The 18551-nt window shown below is 57.3% G+C and overlaps 4 protein-coding genes across 4 annotated transcripts; 2 read left to right on the forward strand and 2 right to left on the reverse strand.

Annotated features, from left to right (window-relative positions):
* Positions 1–345: 345 nt before the first annotated feature.
* Positions 346–804, forward strand: CKM354_000225400 (uncharacterized protein; the record flags this gene model as incomplete). The annotated part of the gene is made up of 1 exon (XM_044797407.1): positions 346–804. One exon carries the CDS (start codon positions 346–348, stop codon positions 802–804), a length of 459 nt encoding a protein of 152 aa, XP_044653342.1.
* Positions 805–5132: 4328 nt separating this feature from the next.
* Positions 5133–6358, reverse strand: CKM354_000225500 (uncharacterized protein; the record flags this gene model as incomplete). Its single annotated transcript, XM_044797408.1, has 2 exons — positions 5133–5433; positions 5484–6358. 2 exons carry the CDS (start codon positions 6356–6358, stop codon positions 5133–5135), a joined length of 1176 nt encoding a protein of 391 aa, XP_044653343.1.
* Positions 6359–7699: 1341 nt separating this feature from the next.
* Positions 7700–8244, reverse strand: CKM354_000225600 (uncharacterized protein; the record flags this gene model as incomplete). The annotated part of the gene is made up of 2 exons (XM_044797409.1): positions 7700–8193; positions 8241–8244. The coding sequence occupies 2 exons, from the start codon at positions 8242–8244 to the stop codon at positions 7700–7702; spliced, it is 498 nt and encodes a 165-aa protein (XP_044653344.1).
* Positions 8245–13051: 4807 nt separating this feature from the next.
* Positions 13052–17767, forward strand: CKM354_000225700 (uncharacterized protein; the record flags this gene model as incomplete). The annotated part of the gene is made up of 1 exon (XM_044797410.1): positions 13052–17767. The coding sequence occupies one exon, from the start codon at positions 13052–13054 to the stop codon at positions 17765–17767; it is 4716 nt and encodes a 1571-aa protein (XP_044653345.1).
* Positions 17768–18551: the final 784 nt, after the last annotated feature.

Consider the following 18551-nt stretch of genomic DNA (forward strand, 5'->3'; position numbering starts at 1 on the left):
AGTGGCTGCCTGTGACTGCAAACGTGGTTTCCACTCGATGTTGATTTCTGCATACCTTCTCCTCTTCTACATCCTCGTCCTCAACACCGGATACGTCTGAAGACCTGTGGACTTTCCACCCACTCGTTGTCCGTTATCGCCAATGTCTGACGCATTCAACAGCCTTTCCGCCTACAGCATCTCTCGCAACGCTCATTGCGTTCCAAGTCCTCTAGATTGTGACGCACACACCCTCTCCGTATCTCGCGTCGCTCAGCCACGACTCCCGGCGGGTATTTCGACGTGTCGAAACTGTCGATCACAGCATCAGTCAAGACTGCCCAGCATGTCCAAGCTGTCAAGCTTATGCCCATACCAGAGCCAACTTCGCTCCGCGAAGAAGTAACAACACTGATCAAGTCATGGCCTTCGACGGACAATAAGCCACCTTTCACGACAGGCGAGCTTATTGTGGTTGCATTTGTCGTCTCGGAGAAGGACGAGATGGAACAGAACGAAGCGCACTCGTGGATACTGTACACTTTTCCGTACGACCGCCGTCTGGTTGACGGCAAGTATACCGAATATGTCGGACGGCGAGCATACGTTTCCTCTGGCATTATCCCGGCTGACTCGATGGAGCGACTCCAGCTCAGCGTCGGTTCCTTGGTAAAGCTGGAGGATCGCGGCTCTCTCGGCCTCACGCTCGCGGGATTGCTCAAAAAGCTCCTGAGACTTCGACAGAGCTTGTGCTGGGAAGGGACTAGGTCCGTGGGAGCAGAGGAGCAGGAGCCCCTTGTTGTCGGGAACGGCGGGAGTCGCTGAGATGCACGATTAGCAAAGTGTGTCAGCGGAATGTTGGTAGATGAGCCGTACTCATTTTGATCGATTGATGTGCGATGGCCGTGTTAGTGGATGATGGCAGCGAGCGCCGCGGAAGAGGAGCACGACGTGCAAAGTCGTTAGCATGCTTTCGAGTCGTTCCCAGCACGACAACGTGCGTGCCAAGTGAAGCTTGGCCAACAGCGCTTTCCTTGACTTGCGGTCGACCATGTGCACCAACAGATAGCGTGGGAGAATAAGGCGAAGTCATAGGACCAGGAAAACAGCATTTTTGTTTGATGCAACTACATAAGCGTAAATGCAGTCAAAGGCGTAGTGTCCGCGCCCTGGTATCACATTCATGGATAGGAGCATGCTTCTCTTTGCTACAACATCGCGGTGAAGACGGCGAGCGACGCTACAGAGAGCGTTGATGAGAGATGTGACTACTACGAGAAGATGTCAGTATTGTCGTTGATGATCCAACACTAGACTACCTTTGCAGCCGAGTCACCTTCGGTGTCTGGCGAGCGAGTGGTATTGGTCTCCGGAACTTGAACTTATCCTGGCAGAGGTTTCCAATATCTCTCATGGTACAGCATGGCGCTCTGAGCCTCGTCGTTCTTGGGACCGCCGTTTCTGTATGCCTTTTTGGACTCCTCGCTTGGGCACCCCTCGGCTTTGTGCTAATTGCTATGAGCACACTTCGCCTTCGCCACAACTGACTGTCCAAGGTTTAGAGAGCCAAAGAACTACGCCCTATCGCGAGGATCAGCGGGAAGCGCTATACGCAGTCATGGACGCCAAAGAAGTCATGGCAAGGGATGGTAGCCACCAATTTGGTCGCGTCACTTTGGTCGTGTCTGGGTCGACCAAGAGTTGTGGTGAACGGAACCCCGCCTGGGCAGGCCCAAAGCTGCAGGTGCAGGTGGTGAGCAGTGCTTGTCCTGAGAAAACGCTAGGCATTACGACTAGTTTTGGCAAAGTGGCTGTCAGGTTCAACTCAAGCGACGAGCGACACACGAATGGGAAGCAGGACGCGCCTCCAGGTACGATCAAGGAATCTGCCACTAAACACATCTGGCAGAACAAAGATTCTCATAACGCAGCTACAGAATCATGTTCAGCCTCAAGGACACGTTCCCGGAAAACTCGATCTTCTCTTTGAATTCACTCTTCATCCTCAATGTCTTCATTCCAAATTTTAACATCTTGTCTCTGCCTCAAGAACCAGGGGACGCAGTCGTCAGAGGCCTGCTATGGATGATGTGACGTAGAAGCGTGGTGGATCAACAAGTCAATATTGGCCGTTCAAATGCATGAAGCGGCATGATGGCGTACCTTGAGAACAGGAAACACCTAGGTACCTGGAGCGGCAGCTGGCTCGGCTTGAATCTGGACGTGGCCCGGAGCGGCTGGCCAGTCATGGTCGTAATGAACGACGCGACTTCGGCAGGAATCTTGTGAGCACGGCCTGGTGCGAGACGACCTTCCTCAAGTTCCCACTTGAGCCAGATGGTGGTTGTTTCGTGGTCCGCACGGACGGTGATGCGATCCTCCTTCTCCTGAATGGCGCGCAACAACTCAGTTGCTCTCTAATACAGCACGGCGCGCTCGAAAAGGTCACCGTCAGAGAATGTGAGCTGGCGACGCATTTGTCACAACGCGATCTTGTCTGCTCTGTGTCTGCGTATCTTCTGGCGGATAGCCTCTCTCTTGGCTTGGTATTGGGCGGTGAAGGTACCGGGTGACACGCTGGGGAAAGCTGGATGCACAGTCAATAAACACTACCAAGAGCCCAAGGGGTTGACGTACTCATTCTGTGAGTCTACGCGCTCTGCAGGGCGTTCGTTGGTGGTCGGCGGTGATGACCATCACTGAAGGGTTGGTTGGTGCAATGTGCAAAGGCGAGAGCGAGCAGCTTCCAGCCGAATCATGTGCGCGCCAAGTCAAGCTCTGACCAGGCAACAATGCGGTTTGCTGCGCGGATCAATGTCGCGTCCATCGCCAGGCTAAATTGGTTCAAGTGAAGGCAAGCTCTCATGGAAATTTGACATCTCTTCGCACGAGCGAGTATTCATCACTTTTGGTGATTGAAGTTGGGCCTTATTTGACCGCAACGAGCGAGCGCAGTTGGCCGAACGAGTGATAACATGCCACTTTCCCGTCCCTCTGGCTGCGACGTGAATGTGAGGCCGTTGCTTGCCCAGTGACTTCCGCGATTTTCGAGCTTCGCGAGTCTTTGACTCTTCACCAGCTTCAGGTCGCCGCTTCGCAACCACAACCTCCCGCCATCACTCGTTGTTGGCGCTGAGCCAGCCATGGCACGAGGGCCGACTCCAAGCCTCCTTTCACCACCGCCTGGCTCATCATCTTTGCGCTCGCCATTACGGGGCAGTAAAAGACGGACCCAGAAGAGGTCCACCACTGGGTGATCAAAACATTCCGGTGGGACAGAAAGCAGCCCGCGATGCCTGTACGACTTATTGAGATCACATACAATAAATACAACTATAGCCGTTCACCAATCACCAGCTTCACGAGCACGCTTTGCGACATTGATCTGCCTATCGAGACACGTATCACCGAGCGTTCGGACTGGCAAATCATCCCGGCGCTCTCTTGGACGGCCGCCTGAATCTTCCTCAATCTGAAGCCAGAGCGCTCCAGGGCCTTCGCATTCATGGCACTGCCAACAGAGCTCCGCGAGAAAATTCCGAAGATGTCGCTCGTGTACCCAAAGGACAGGACTTTGGAACGTGAACACAAAGGGCTGTCGACTTGCAAAGGTGTCATGCGAGTTGAGTATGACGTTTCCACTAGGAGCTGCGAGAATGAGGTCCGCGACAAGCTCTATCTCCCACAGCTGAGCAAAACTCTCTCTGTCTTAGCGTGTCAAAGGCACTGTATTTCGAGGCCTTGCCCATCTTCTATGGACGGAACCAGTTTCGTTCCACCACCCCTGCGACCTCGACAATGCACTCCACGGAATGGGCAACGCTAGGAAGAACATTCGTCTCCTGCAGATCGCTATCGAGCTGCCCATCGGGCGCGGCTCGGCATCAAGCTGTCGTCTATACGCTGCCCGCGACGATTCCAGACCTTCCGCCAATCAACTTGGTCCTTTCTTGTTGCGCCATCGGATCGCGCGCAATCACCCAACGCGGGTTGAACGAGAAGAATGGAGGGATGTTGTTTGCTGATCTCGCACGGAGCGGGGAAAAGCGGAAGTGCAAGGCTCTGGCGCCTCAAAAGAACTGGCTGCTTGAGAGACTGGAGGAGACAGAGGGTACAGTCGCGGTCGAGAAGAATGAGAGAGCTTCTGGGAAGTCACTTTGACATCTTACGCTGGTGCAGAGTGTGCAAAGGGAAGGCTTCGAATCGGTGAGACTCTCTTGTACGAAGGTGTCCTCAGCTGGCGCAGGCATCCTGCACTGCTGCGTGCGATGCGTGAGGTAGTCCAATAAAAGTCTTTCGTTACAGTATTCTGCTGCCCTGCACGCTCTGTGCTCTGGTTCAGTCTCTCAAGACTAGGTAATGTAGTCATCGCAGGTCGTCGCACTCGTTGTGGTTCGCACAATGTGAGCTGTATTCTTCAGTTGACGTGCCACATCCAAAGCTGAGTCTGACTCGATGGCAGCTGCCGTTGCTGCAGCCGTTGCCTGGAACGCGAACTATCGTGCACCGCACTTCCAATGCGACAGGCCCTCTTCTCCAGCCAATCCTCTCCCAGTGTGTTGCATTCACTGCATTCATCATCTCTTGCCACCGCACCCCGACGCTCGAATGATGGCGCTCTTAGAATTGCAAGTCGCCGAAATCAAGCGTCAGATCCTGTCGAATGGTCCACTGCCTCGCGACTGGGTCATCATCTCCGGCCCCCCTCACGGCGTCAAATTCAAGCGCCGTGGCCAGCCCGACAGCCCGGCAGTGGACGACCATCCGCTCTCGGTCATGGCGGAGCGCGCACAGATTGATGACTCCCCTCCAACGCTGGAGCATTACGGCAGGAGGCGTGGCATTCTTTGGCCATTGAAGTATAGCGCCGAGGTCTGGAGATGGCAGCACCACCACACCGTACAGTACGCTGTCGCCCATTCCATGGCCGCATGCCGACTCCATGTGTGTTCCTCGATGGGCGTCGATGCAAACCACGCTCTCAACCTGTTCGTTGACGAGATCGTTGAGGCAAAACAACCAATCCTGGCAAATCAATTCTACCGTCGCCGCGTCAGCTCATGAATCTTCGGCTGATCCCAGCCGTCGACGCTACGCTGTATGGTAGAAGTTTGGAGCACTGAGCCCAAGGGATTCTGACCCACTGTGGCTGACTAAATGACAGGTCCGAGCTGTTTGTTGTCACCGGCCAGTATCAATAGCAGGACCGAGCCGACGAGACCGACGAAAGCTTGCAGCAGGTCGCGGTCGGTGGCCATACCGGCTTCGTCGAGGATAAGCACTTCTGCGTTGAACATGTCGGCTTCGATACCATAGGCCACAAAGGTCGTCGCGGCGCCAACCAGACAGTCTCTCATCACAGTAGCACGGATGCTTTTCAGCACCGATTTGAAGCTGTGCCCCGCTGGAGGCTTCCGGGCATCAGCTTTGGCCCGCAGGTGCTGACGATACATGCTGACCATGCGCGTGGATGGGTTGCTCTGGCAATACTGCTAGCTGCGGACAGCCATGCTGCAACCTTCGGCGGGACATAGGCCTTGACTCGACCGTTTTGTAATGCAAGTGCCAGCTGAAGTTCGTCTGGTTCATTGCGTTGACGGATCAACTTGTCCTTGAAGTGCTGAAGCTTTGGCGACTTGTGGACCAGACAAACGACTTCGTCAAACGGAGCGTTCACGCCTCTGTTTGGTTGAGGAACAATCTCCACCTTGGGTCCACATAACATCGGAGCAGCAACGGCATGGGCCAGCGTTCGTGTCTTGCCGCTTCCTGGGAAACCTTGGAGAACGGCGACGCGGCCGTCGACACCACGTAGCATACTTGCGGCGAATGCTCTCTGCTGCTCAGTAAGCGTGTCAGTGATGAATGGGTCGACAGAGTCAACTTCGGCAGCAAACCAGCGGAAATCAGGCGAGCTTCCTGCCTGGTAGCCCTCGCGCAGAAAGTGGTTTGCTTTCAGTGTTGAGGCCTCCTTATCCGGCACAACCTGAGACATGAAGCTGGCTGCGTGTTCTACGGCCTTGATGCGGCGCGTCGTCGTCAAGTCCTCAGAATCCCACAACACCACTGCCTGGTATTCGACCTCGGGATCCAGCTCTTGACCTCTCTCCTGCGTGCTATCTGGTGCGTAGGCGATTGCGGAGAAGTCGTATCCCTGGCTTGCGGTGCACGTTATGGCCTCGAATGCAGAATCAGGCCGATTCGGACTACCGAAGCCTTTAATGTATATCTTCAGCTCAGTCTCTGCTCTTGGTATGATTAACTGGAAGCCGTTGGTGTTGGTGAATCTGTCCAGAATGTTGGGATGCTTCAATTTGATGCTGAGCTTGTATCGATGAAGCAGGATTTTGTGGACGCGCAGTGGACTAAGAATCGACATCAAATTGCGCAGCAAACATGGATACCTGATGATCTCTGTCGTAGAGAAGAGCAGCAGCCGCGAACCTCTGCCAGAGGAGCCGTACGCGGCACTCTTCGCCCATTCATTGGGCTACAAGCTGGTCATCGTTGGGTCTCAAGTCGACGGCGAGGCGGGTTGGTTGGAACATAGCGAAGGCGCACGAGTGAGGGTGAGATTGAACTTGGCGCCAACTGCGAGCTCGCACTACTGCTGTACATTGGTAAGCACTTTGCCCTTCTTCTGTCGTTCTTGCTAACATTCGTCTTATGGGTTACGGCATGGAAGAGTGGTTTTCGCTCGAGTTCCACGATACGCAGGTGCACAAGCGCTAGCAGCCAGCACAGTGAGCCTTTGCCCAGCTCTAATGTTGATAAGCGTAGTGCTGACTTGACCTGATTTAATTGACAAGCAACGTGGGAAGTCATGCGCGATGCTCACGGCTTTCCACTCAACCTGGGGGCTTCATTCGTGTCTGTGTACGCCTCAGCGCATCATGCGGCTCAGATTTCGTCCACGAACGACGGAGCTGAAGGATGTCATCATCGCATACGTACATGCAATCCTGAAAGAGGAGAAACTCGCCTTCGTCGAACTCTGCCAGTGGCCCACCCCAGAGAAAGAGGCCCAGGAAAGACCAACAACCCTCTGCTCGACTTCTTCTGGCTCACAGAGGCCATCGTCCGTTCAGAAGACATCTCGCCAAGGACGTCGCGAAGTCTTTTGATGTCTTTGTGTATCAATACAAGGTCAACATGCCACGAGAGTCGTTGACATGGATCAAAGCCCAGAACGAGCTTTGATCGCTACGCTCGCTGCCACTGAGCGTGGTGCAGGTCTCCAGCTTAAATTAGACACCGTTGCCTTTTCACTTGCCTCTGCGGCGCTGCTTACTGACATCGTCCACCGATCTGTTCCAGCGCATCAGACTTCATCCATGGTTATCACTAGCATCGCTTATCCAGCCTTTGTAGATCATAGCCGGTAGGATGTAAGACACAGCCGTCTTCGTGCGCGACACCTACGCGGAAGTCATGGGAACATTGAAGCAGCAGCTTGCATTTGACAGCTACAGGATCTCGCCCAGACCTGACGGCATGGTCTTCACAAATTGATTCATCCCCCTCTATGCCCCATCGCTTTCGTGTCCTTCTCGCGAAAAAGAGCATGCTCACGACCATCTGGACTGACAGTCGGTGAAGCCATGCAAGAAATCCCCAACCGGAGCTGTGCTTGATCAGTGCACTGTGCGACAAGGTCAGTGAAGCTCGTTGTGTACCACGGGGTCACATACCTTTGGTGAAAGCACATCTAGGAATAAACCTAACCCTGATCTGAAGAGAAACCTTCCTCCTCCTCCTCCTCTTCTTCCTCTTCCTCTCCCTGAGGGTCAACCGAGAGGTGCTCTGGGAGGGCTTCACCGGTGATCTGGACGATGAACGCTGCGAACGAGGCAGGAATCATCAAACCAGTCGAAGGGAAGCGGCCTGGTGAAAGTGGGCCTTCCTCGAATTGCCACTTGAACCAGAAGGCGAGCATGTGTGCGTCTGAGCCTACAAGGCTAGATCGGTTCTCGGAGTCCAGGGCTGCGATCTTCTTCTCCGCCTTCTTCTTCTCGGTCTTCAAGACTCGACGACTTTCGATGGTTTGAATGACTGAAAGCGCGCGACATTTCTTTTCTAGGACGTCTTTCTCTGCTTGCGATCGGCGCCAGTACTGGAGAAGGTTTTTCTGCGCCTCGAGGTGAGCGTCAGAGGCCTGGAGACTGTTATCACTACCGAGCGGGGCATCGGCCTTGCGGTTGTTGGTGGGAGTCGCTGAGTGCACAGTCAGTAAGGACTACAAGTGCCGGAAGATGACGTACCCATCTTGCTGAATGTCACGAGTAGGTCGAGGTGGCGCGCGGTGCAGAGTGTTGTGAGACGTTGTAGTGCTGAGCACCACGAGAGGGATGTGATGGTTTATATTAGTTCTTGGTGGTTTGTGGTGGTTTGTGTTGGTTTGGGGCGCGAAGGTGCAAGCACGCAGTCGAGCGATTGTCAGTGGGTCAGTAGTTTCGCCAAGTCAAGCTCGGACAGCAATGAGCATGACAGTCACAAGCGAAGCATGAAGACGCGTCCAGAAGTGTTCAGAAGTGGTGAGACCTGTGCGTCGTCGCGAACATCGAGCGGTCGTTCACCCAGTTAACTTCACTTTGCCAACTCGCGGCCTCCACTCCACAAATACAACCTCTCACTCGCTCTTCAGAACTGGGCTCAGCTGCCGTGGCATATCAATAGGCCATGGAGGTAAAGGCTCGGAGACCCCTGTGCTGGTATAGACAGCAAAGGCGAAATCTGATCGTGGTTGTGTTTGTATTGCATGTGAACGTTGCTGTCACGTGTTGGCCCCCTTGCTGACTCATTCCGACTTTGCTCAAGGTTTGGCCTGCTTCACTCCGCCTGTCCCTCAACAAAATACATTTGTTGTGGCCAGCATCAAGTCGCTCGCCATCAGCACAACCACAGCTGCACCTAGTCGCGGCCGTGGTCCGTTACCTCGAGCGCCGGCCCGATTCATTCCCAGCGAAACATTCAAGCACATCCTCCCGGCTCCTCCCAACCGGCCCAACGGACGAAGCCACCGCTACCCAGTATGCCGTGAGATCGGACGTGTGTTCGAGCATTTGTTTTATACCCTAAGCCACCTAAAATTCAGCCAGGGTCTCCTGTCCGAGCATTTGATTTCGACCCCAAATATCGAACGGTGAGATGGCGCTCGAACACGCTGATCTACCCAGTATGCCGGGAGATCGGACGCGTGTTCGAGCATTTGTTTTATACCCTAAGCCACCTAAAATTCAGCCAGGGTCTCCTGTCCGAGCATTTGATTTCGACCCCAAATATCGAACGGTGAGATGGCGCTCGAACACGCTGATCTCGAGACATGTGGGAGAGTCGCGCAGTCGCTGAGGACCATTGGAAGAAAATCCGCAGCCGCTACCCAGCATGCCGGGGTCTCGGATGCCCATTCGATCATTTGCGGCTCTGCTGCTCCCATACAAAAATTCCCCAGGGTCTCCCATCCGATCATTCGATTTCGACCCTAAATCTCGGATGGTGAGATGGCCCTACCCAGTATCCCGTGGTCTCGGATGCCCATTCGATCATTTGCGGCTCTGCTGCTCCCATACAAAAATTCCCCAGGGTCTCCCATCCGATCATTTGATTTCGACCCCAAATCTCGGATGGTGAGATGGCCCTCGGACACGCTGATTTCGGGACATGTAGAAGAGTCGCGCAATCGCTGAGGACCATTGAAAGAAAATCCGCAGCCGCTACCCAGTATCCCGTGGTCTCGGATGCCCATTCGATCATTTGCGGCTCTGCTGCTCCCATACAAAAATTCCCCAGGGTCTCCCATCCGATCATTTGATTTCGACCCTGAATCTCGGATGGTGAGATGGCCCTCGAACACGCTGATTTCGGGACATGTAGAAGAGTCGCGCAATCGCTGAGGACCATTGGAAGAAAACACGCAGCCGCTGTCGCCGTTCGCGAGATATCGTCGCCGGAAGAAAGCCATGGGACCGAGTGAAGTTCCGCCAAGGCCAGCGAATCGCGACCGCAGCAGGCGCAGCAGGCGTACGCAGCACACATCGCATATGCAACAGCACGTCGAAGCGGTCGTAACCATCGCGCGAACAGACCCCATAGATCCCCGACACGTCGGCGGCGGCATAGAGTGTGCGAGAATTTGTCGAGAGGGCGCACATGCACGTCAAGAGTCGCGTCGTCGAGTTTCAGGGCAACGCGCCCGGGCGCCGAGGAGTGTAAGACACCGTCCAGTCCAAAATTCCACCCGGCCACCATAGAGATGATCAATTCACGTAAAGTTGCAGAGCGGCAGGTCGGAGGATGCAGATGCCCGTCCGCAAGTTTGGAGTGCATTCCGCAGGGCGTTCGAGAGATATCGTCGTCGCCAGTCGCGCCATTCCCGCACGTCGAGCATCGCGTGCCACGAGATATCCCACCCGCCAGAGGACGTGTACGTTCGCGCAAAGATCCGGCCAGGGAGGGCGGATAATATAGACGTCCGTCCGCACGTTTGGGGCCCATTGGCAGCGCCGGTAAAGAGATGTCGACGTCGCCAGGTCCGCCATTCCCGAGACCACCGACCGACCACGGATTACAAAAATTCATACCGTCCGCCAGAGGACGCCAAAATTCGAGCGGCGTCACACAGAATTACATTAGACAGTAAAGTCGCCCGTCCGGAAGTTGGACGCCCATCCGCAGCGCCGTTTCCAAGATATCGACGTCGCGCGTTCCGCCCCCAGCCGTACGCAAAAGACCACGAATTGCAAAAATTATGCAACCCGCCACAGGATGCCACAATTCGAGCAATGTTGTGCAAAATTATATTCGATCGTAAGGTCGCCCGTCCCCAAGTTTGGAGTTGATTCGCATTGCCATTTGTGAGATATCGTCGTCGCCAGTAGCGCCCGTTGTCGTATGCAATACCCCACGAATTGCAAAAATTATGCCACCCGCAAGGGGATGCGAAAATTCGAGCAGCGTCGCACAAAATTACATTCGATAGCAAGGTCGGCCGTCCGCGAGTTTAGGGTCCATTGCATAGGTAGTTCGAGACATGTCGATGTCGCCAGTCGTACCGTTTTTGCATGCACACCGCGTGTTTGCCACCCGCCAGGGGGTGTTCCATACAAAGTCGCGCAAAAGTTCCGGCAGGGAGATGAAAAGGTACAGAAACCCGTCCGCAGATTTGAAGCCCATTCGCAGTACATTTCGAGAGGTATCGATGTCGTCAGTTGCGCCCATTGCCGTACGCACGAGACCACAGATTGCAAAAATTACGCCAGCCGGCAGAGGGCACCACATTCGCGCGACGTTGCACAAAATTACATTAGATAGGAATATCGCCCGTCCCCACGTTCGAAGTCCATTCGCATTGCCGTTCGAGAGATGTTATCGTTGCCAGTGGCGCCAGTTTAGCACGTAGAAGGCCGCGGGTTGCGAAAATAATACCACACGCATACGGATATCAAAGATCGCACGACGTTGCACAATATTCCATTGAGGATCAACGTCGCCCGTCCCCGATTTTCGGGTCCGTTCGCGGCCCCGTTCGAGAAGCACCGACGTCGTCCGTAGCGCCCACAGCACAACGCAAGAGTCCGCGGATTGCAAAAATTATGCCATCCGCCGCAGGGCGCCACAATTCCAGCGACGTTGCGCAAAATTACGTTCGATAGTCAGGTCACCCGTCCGCGAGTTTAAAGGCCATTCGTCGTGTCAGTCGAGAGAAATCGTCGTCGCCAGTCCCATTAGGGTTAGGGTAGCCCCGACGAAGCATTCGACCACGAGTATATTGGCGTCCCGGAGGGCAAGGTAGAGTTGTATCGGACGCATCCACCAGTTCCAGAGCGTCCGCGTCCAGCGAGAAGCGTTCCGGACAAGGAGCGAGCGTAGTACGTGTCGGACACGCGAGGCCAATACGGCGGGGGGGAGAAAGGAAATTTGTGATGCGCATTTACAACGTCAAAAATCGACCGTGTTTCCACGACGCATCCGATTGTCCCCAAATATTGCATAGGTTTTGCGGATCGACCATGGCCCGCCCGTCCACGAGTTGGGAGTCCATTCGGAGGGCCGTTCGAGCGGTATCGACGTCGTCAGTAGTGCCCGTAGTAATACGCAAGAGACCACGGATTGCAAAAGTTTTAGCACCAGGCAGAGGCCACCGAAATTCGAGCGACGTCGCACAAAATTACATTGGACAGTACAGTCGCCCGTCCCCAGGTTTTGTGTCCATTCGCGTTGCCGTTGGAGATGTATCGACGTCGCCAGTTCCGCCCGCAGCCGTACGCGAGAGACCACGAATTGCAAAAATTATGCCACCCGCCAGAGGACGCGAAAATTCGAGTTACCGTCCACAAAATTACATTCGATGGCCAAGTTAGTTATCCCCAAGTGTGAGGTCCATTGGCAGTGTCGTTCGGGAGGTATCGTCGTTGCCAGTAGCGCCATTGTTATACGTAGGAGACCACGAATAGCAAAAATTATTCCGCCCGCCAGAGGACGCCAAAATTCGAGCAACGTTGCACAAAATTCCATCGAATAGTAAAGTCGCCCGTCCGTGAGTTTAAAGCCGGTTCGACGTGCCATTCGAGAGGAATCGTCGTCGCCAGGTCCATTAGGGTTAGGGTACCCCGACGAAGCATTCGATCACGAGCATATCGGTGTCCCGGAGGACAAGGTATCACCGTATCGTATAGGGTTGCACAATCCCGAGCATTAGCGACCACGTCGAAGCGTTTTCCATAAGTAGCGAGCGTGTTGCGTGTTCGTCGTAGCAGTTAATGCCGAGGACGGATCGCAAGAGTATTTATATAACGTATGGATTTGCCCCAAAATCGGCCATGTTTCCACCATGGGCCCGATTGCCCCCAAATTTCGCACACATTTTACAGACCGACCATCGATGCCGCGCGCCCAGTTTCGCGAATTGAAGAGCCCCGCGTCGAGCAGAGGAAATTGTTCCATCGTCCACATATACGATTAAAGTTGAGCCGCATACGAATCGGGAGACCGGGTCAGGGGAGAGTTTGACATCACGTCGCGGCGGGGGCGAACGTGTTGATTCCCATCCATGAATGGGAAGAAGCGCGATCGGATGGAGACATTCATCGAGGTGTTTGCCCATTTGCCCGAGTACGGCGTCGTAGTATGCAAGCCATGCGGGTTCGCGATCATTCCCCACGAGTTTGCAGGCCATTTACGGCGCGCGCATCGCCAATGGGATCGCGAGACGCAACAGCGCGTTCACGAGGTGTTCGCCGGATTGCCCAACGTCGCCCAGGGACCAGAAGAGGTCACATATCCCGAAGCAGACGCACGCCCCATCGAATGGTTGCCCGTATACACCAATGGGTTCCGGTGTCGAGGCGTCGATGCCGCGGGGCAGGCATGTTCGTACGTGTGCCGCGGGACCAAGGCCACACACATCGGCACCCATTGCCGCCGGGTCCACGGATGGTCATCGAACCAGGCGCGAGGTCGGTCGCGGGGCGGTCCAGGCGGGCCACCCACGAACCGGATATGGGAGGAGCAGCAGCATTGCCAGCGATTTTTCAAGATGCGGGCATGGCAGCGATTTTTCGTCGTGTCCCATGCCGTCGAGGCCCCCGCCCGCGATGCGATGCGCGCGTTGTTGGGCCAGATCCAAGAGCGGCGGGAAGAATTGCGAAAAGAGAGCACCATTCCCGCCGAGAACGCGCGAAGCGTCGCCGACCCGTGGTTGGATTTCACCGGGTGGGCCGCCCATTTGGCAGGATTCACGTCCGAGGAGTTGTTGGCGACCATCCGGCCCGCCGTAGGTGAGGAGGGAGACGAGAACGAGCCCGTCCCCCCGGCCGAGGAGGACGGCGAGATGGTCGGGTTGGCGGAGGCATGCCACGCCACGCGACGGTTGATCCGACAGGCGTTCCGCGTGTGTCGTCCGGCCGTAGTCGGACGCGCCGCGTTGGAGCACATCAATCGCCGCGAGTGCGGCGCGGACGACAACGAGCGGCCGTTTTACGCCGAGCAGCAGGTGAAGACGATTCGCAAGTATAGCGGGCATTGGGTCCAGATATTGCGGTACGTTTGGCGCACGCACGCCCGCGACCGGCGTCCCCCGTACGTGTTGTTGGAGGGCCAGCACCAGGCGTTGGCCCGCGTCCAGAGCGGCGCCGTGGCCGTCATCGAGTCCGAGGGCGACGCGCAGAAGGCCCGGGCGAAGCGGCAGTTGGTGCGCCGCAGTTTGCAGTTTTGGTTGTCCATGTTCGACCACCCGTTGAAGGACAGCGAGTTCCAGAGCGGCATCGTCAGCGGGTTGGCCGTGTTGGGGTTGAACAGCGAGAAGGGGGGGTGGGTGCCCGCCATCAATTACACCCCCATTTTGTCCGGAATCATCGCGCCGTTGCGGGCGATGGTCGTGTACCACGCCCACGGGCAGCGCGTCAGCGCCATTCGCGCGCGCACCGCGGGCGGGAGCAGCGTCGTGGCCGCGCAGATGGCCGCGCCGGCCGTGTTGGAGGGCGTGCAGCCGTACGCGCAGCGATGCATGACGTTGACGCAATACGGAGGCCGCCCCACGCCGTTGGACCGGATATTCCACCAGAAGACGTACGGGATGAAGATCCGGTACACCACCAAGGCGCCCGGGCAGGTGTTGTGGGAGGGAGCGCGCATCACGGTCGGCAAGGCGCGATTCACCATCGACATGGTCCGCGCCGTCGTGCACGGGTTGAACGAGAGCGTGCGGCGGCGTTTGGTGCACCAGTTGATGTGGTTCCCGGCGGACGGAGTCGTCCGCGCGCGCGATTGGAGGCCCGTCCAGATGCCGGACGTCGATGTGGCATCATTGTACGACGACGCGAGCGAGATGAGCCCCCGGTGGTGTTTTATCGACGACCACCGCAACACGTGGTCGGTCCCCGGGGAGCGGTGGATGTGGGAGCGATTGGCGGACGAGCACCCCGGGCAGTTGATCGAGAGCAGCGGCGGCGGGCGCGTCGTGTGGAAGCAGAGCGGCGTCGAGGCGTATTTCCGGCAGGTGCGGCAGTTCAAGGAGGAGTTGATGGCGTTGGTCCATTTTTCGGGCGGCGCGCCCGCGCGCGCGACCGAGTTGATCAGCATCCGGCACCGCAATGGGGAGCAGAGTCGCGGCCAGCGCGGAGTGTTCATCCAGGACGGGATGGTCGCGTTCGTCACCAATTATCACAAGGGATACAGCGCCAGCAAGCGGGTCAAGATCGTGCACCGGTACGTGCCCACGGAGGTGGGAGAGGTCGTCGTGTATTTTTTGTGGTTGATCGAGCCATTCGTCCAGCAGTTGCGCGAAGCGGTGCGGGACCAGTTCGAGCGTGGTGCGCATGTGTGGGAGCCCAAGCCCGAGGAGCAGTGGGCGGACGGCGAAGTCGACGACGAGGGCGACGATAGAGTCGAGGAGGTGGTCCGCGGGGGCCCGGCCGAACAGAGCGACGACGAGGACGACGAGGACGACGAGGACGACGAGGACGACGAGGACGACGAGTGGTTGGCGGATGTGCCCCCGTCCCAGGACGAGCGGGCGCCGTTGAACACCGACGGGTTTTGGGACACCGACCGCGTCCGGAGGGTTATATATCGCGAGACCGAGAGCCGCATCGGCGTGCGGATCGGCGTCGCGGTGTGGAGGAACGCATATCCCGCCATCCAGCGCGAGTTGTGTCGCAATAGTAGCGTCCGGGACACGTTGGACCGGATTTACGACGGCGGTCGGCAGCGGTCGGCCATTGGCGCCGCGATCGAGCAGATGCGGAACGTGCAGGCGACCCAGTCCGGGCACAGCCCCGAGATGGAGGAGATGATATATGGGTTGTTGATGACCGAGTCGCCGTTCATCACCATGTCCGAGCGGGAGCAGTTCCGGCAGGTGAGCGTCAATTGGCACCGCATTTTACAGTTCCCGTCCGCGGAAGCGCAGCATCAGGGGGTCGCAGATGTCGGCGCGCGGATCCAGCAGGAGCAGGAGCAGGTCGACGCCGCACGCACGCGGCGGATCCGGAGCGTCGACGTCGCGGGCGAGTTGGCGAGGATGTACGGGCCCGACGCGGCGTTCCGTGGAGTGCAGCGGCCAGCGTTGGACGCCATCGTCGCGGGGACGCCGTACGTCGTCGCCGTCATGCGCACCGGCGGCGGGAAGAGCATGTTGTTCATGTTGCCCGCCGCCGGTTCCCCGCAAGGGTTGACCGTCGTCGTGGTGCCCGTCGTGTCGTTGCGCCAGGATTTGCACGAGCGGTGCAGCGCCGCCGGAATCCGATGCAGCGAGTGGAACGGCGAGCGGCCCCCGTATGATAGTCAGATCGTGTTCGTGACGCCCGAGTCGGCCGTGTCGGTCGCGTTCGGCCAGTTTTTGGCGATGAAGCGTGCGAACGGGCAATTGGAACGCATCGTCATCGACGAGTGCCACACCGTTTTGGAGAGCACGGCGGATTGGAGGCCGAAGGTGTTGGAGTTGCGAGAGATGACCGGGTACGGGGTGCAGGTGTTGTTTTTGACCGCCACATTGCCGCCCAGCGAGGAAAGCATGTTTTTGCACGCGATCGGGGTCGAGGAGCAGGATGTGCGGATGATTCGCGACGTCACGGGTCGACCCAACATTGCGTATTCCGTCGTCCAGTATGCCCGCGAGGAGGAGGATGGGGCGGTGCGGGAGTTGGTCGAGCGGAAGAAGGAGCAGTACCCCGAGGGCCAGATCGTCGTGTATTGCAGGCGCGTCGAACAGGCGAAGCGTTTGGCCGGCGTGTTGGGGTGCAGCGTGTATCACCGCGGAGTAGGCGACGCCGCGGCGAAGAAGACGATTTTGCGACGATTGACCGGGGAGACGGAGCGCGTGTTCACCGCCACAAACGCATTAGGGTTGGGCGTCGACGCCCCCCGCATCCGCGTCGTGATTCACGTCGGCGTTCGCGAGCAGATCAAGCAGTACGCCCAGGAGAGCGGGCGTGCCGGGCGAGACGGGCGCCCCAGCGAGGCCATCATGTTGCAGGGCACGTCCGTCGACGAGCGGACCGGGCAGGAGAAGGAGGAGCAGGGGTGGCGCACCGACGCGGCCATGAAGGCGTTCATCCGCGGGGAGCAGTGTCGCCGGGTCCCGTTGGACCGACACATGGATGGTCGAGTGGATCGCAGTGCGTGCCAGGTCGACGAGGAACGATGCGACGTGTGTCGCGGGTTGCCGCGGGGTCGAAAGCGGCGCAGGATCGCCGTCCCCCGGCCCGAAGGGGAACGCGAGCATGTCGGAGACGTCGCCGTCGAGCAGCGCGAGACCGATCGTGAGCAAGAGGAGGAGCAGGGGCGGATCCGCAGGCGACGAGAAGTCGAGCGCGAAGCGCAGGCCCGCGCGTTCGCGTTCGTCGAGCAGCGCCAACGACATCGTCGGCAGATGGAGCACGTCAGCGTCGAGTCCATCGCGTCGACGTTGCAGCAGTGGACGGGGCGGTGCAGCATATGTTTTGTGCGTGGGGAAGCCGATGGGGGGCATTCGTGGCAGCAGTGCCCATGGGACATGCGAGATGCCGTCCAGCGGGCGTACGACATCGTCAGCACGATTCGTTTCGATGCACACACCGGTTGTTTTGGATGTCACGTCCCCCAAGCCGTGTGCCACCAATGGCAGGACATCAGCCATGGCGGACCACGGCGGTTTCGACGCGTCCGCCAGCGGAGTTGTCAATTTCCGGGTTTAGTTCGACCCGCCGTCGCGGCGATGTTGGTTGTAGGAGGCGAACGGATCGTGTCGTGGATGGAAGAAGAGGCGCAGAAGGTGGGCATCGTCGCGGATGACGAGTCCGATGAAAGATAGTGTCCCAGGGCATCGAAATGTCGGGGTTGTTTCGATTGTTTTGGGAGTTTGGACAAGTGCACGGCACCGAGGGCGTCGGGGTAGGATAGGATTCGCATGTGCATTAGTAAGGAGTGATGTTCCGTTCCACCCGTGCGAAAGGGCATTGTGAGCAGACCGTGAGGATCGTTCGTCGGCAGTGGAGAGGCATTGTCCCGCCGTTAATCCACCGTGGTAGCATCCCACGATGTCGGGTCGCCGGCAGAGAAGAGGTCCATTTTGTTCGCATGTCCGTCCGATTTCGAGGGTGACCAGATCAGAATGGCCAAGTGAGGTGCGGTGGATGATTACGTCAGCGCGAAAGTGGTGGGCGTAGAGCATAGCGATGCGGCGGATTCCAAAATTCGTCGTCGTCGCCACAGTGCCCCAAAATTCGGGCAAAAATTCGGAGAGCACGAGGGCGGTCCATTTTCGATGTCGTGTAGGTTTGGAGGGCAGAGGAGATGGCGTGGGTGTGATATCGTCGTTGCCGTCCGGGCAGTTTTGGTGGTTTTCGACATTCCGATCGAAAAGCGGGCCCGTAAATTGCACCACGACGGCAATGATCGTCCCCATTCGCGACGAGGGGGGGAAAGTAGCGTGGAATGGTTCCGGTTATCGTTCGGGCGCCGAATGTGTGTTTCGTCGTCGTCGCCAATGTTCGAATAGCAGAGTGGCCACAACACGATGTTTTTTGACGTCCGTTTCGCAAGATTTCATCGGTACGATTCGGACACGAGCCCGATTCCGCGGATTCCATGTCGCA

This window comes from Cercospora kikuchii (genome assembly GCF_019650295.1).
Source record: "Cercospora kikuchii DNA, contig_00001, whole genome shotgun sequence".
Taxonomy (NCBI): Eukaryota; Fungi; Ascomycota; class Dothideomycetes; order Mycosphaerellales; family Mycosphaerellaceae; genus Cercospora; species Cercospora kikuchii.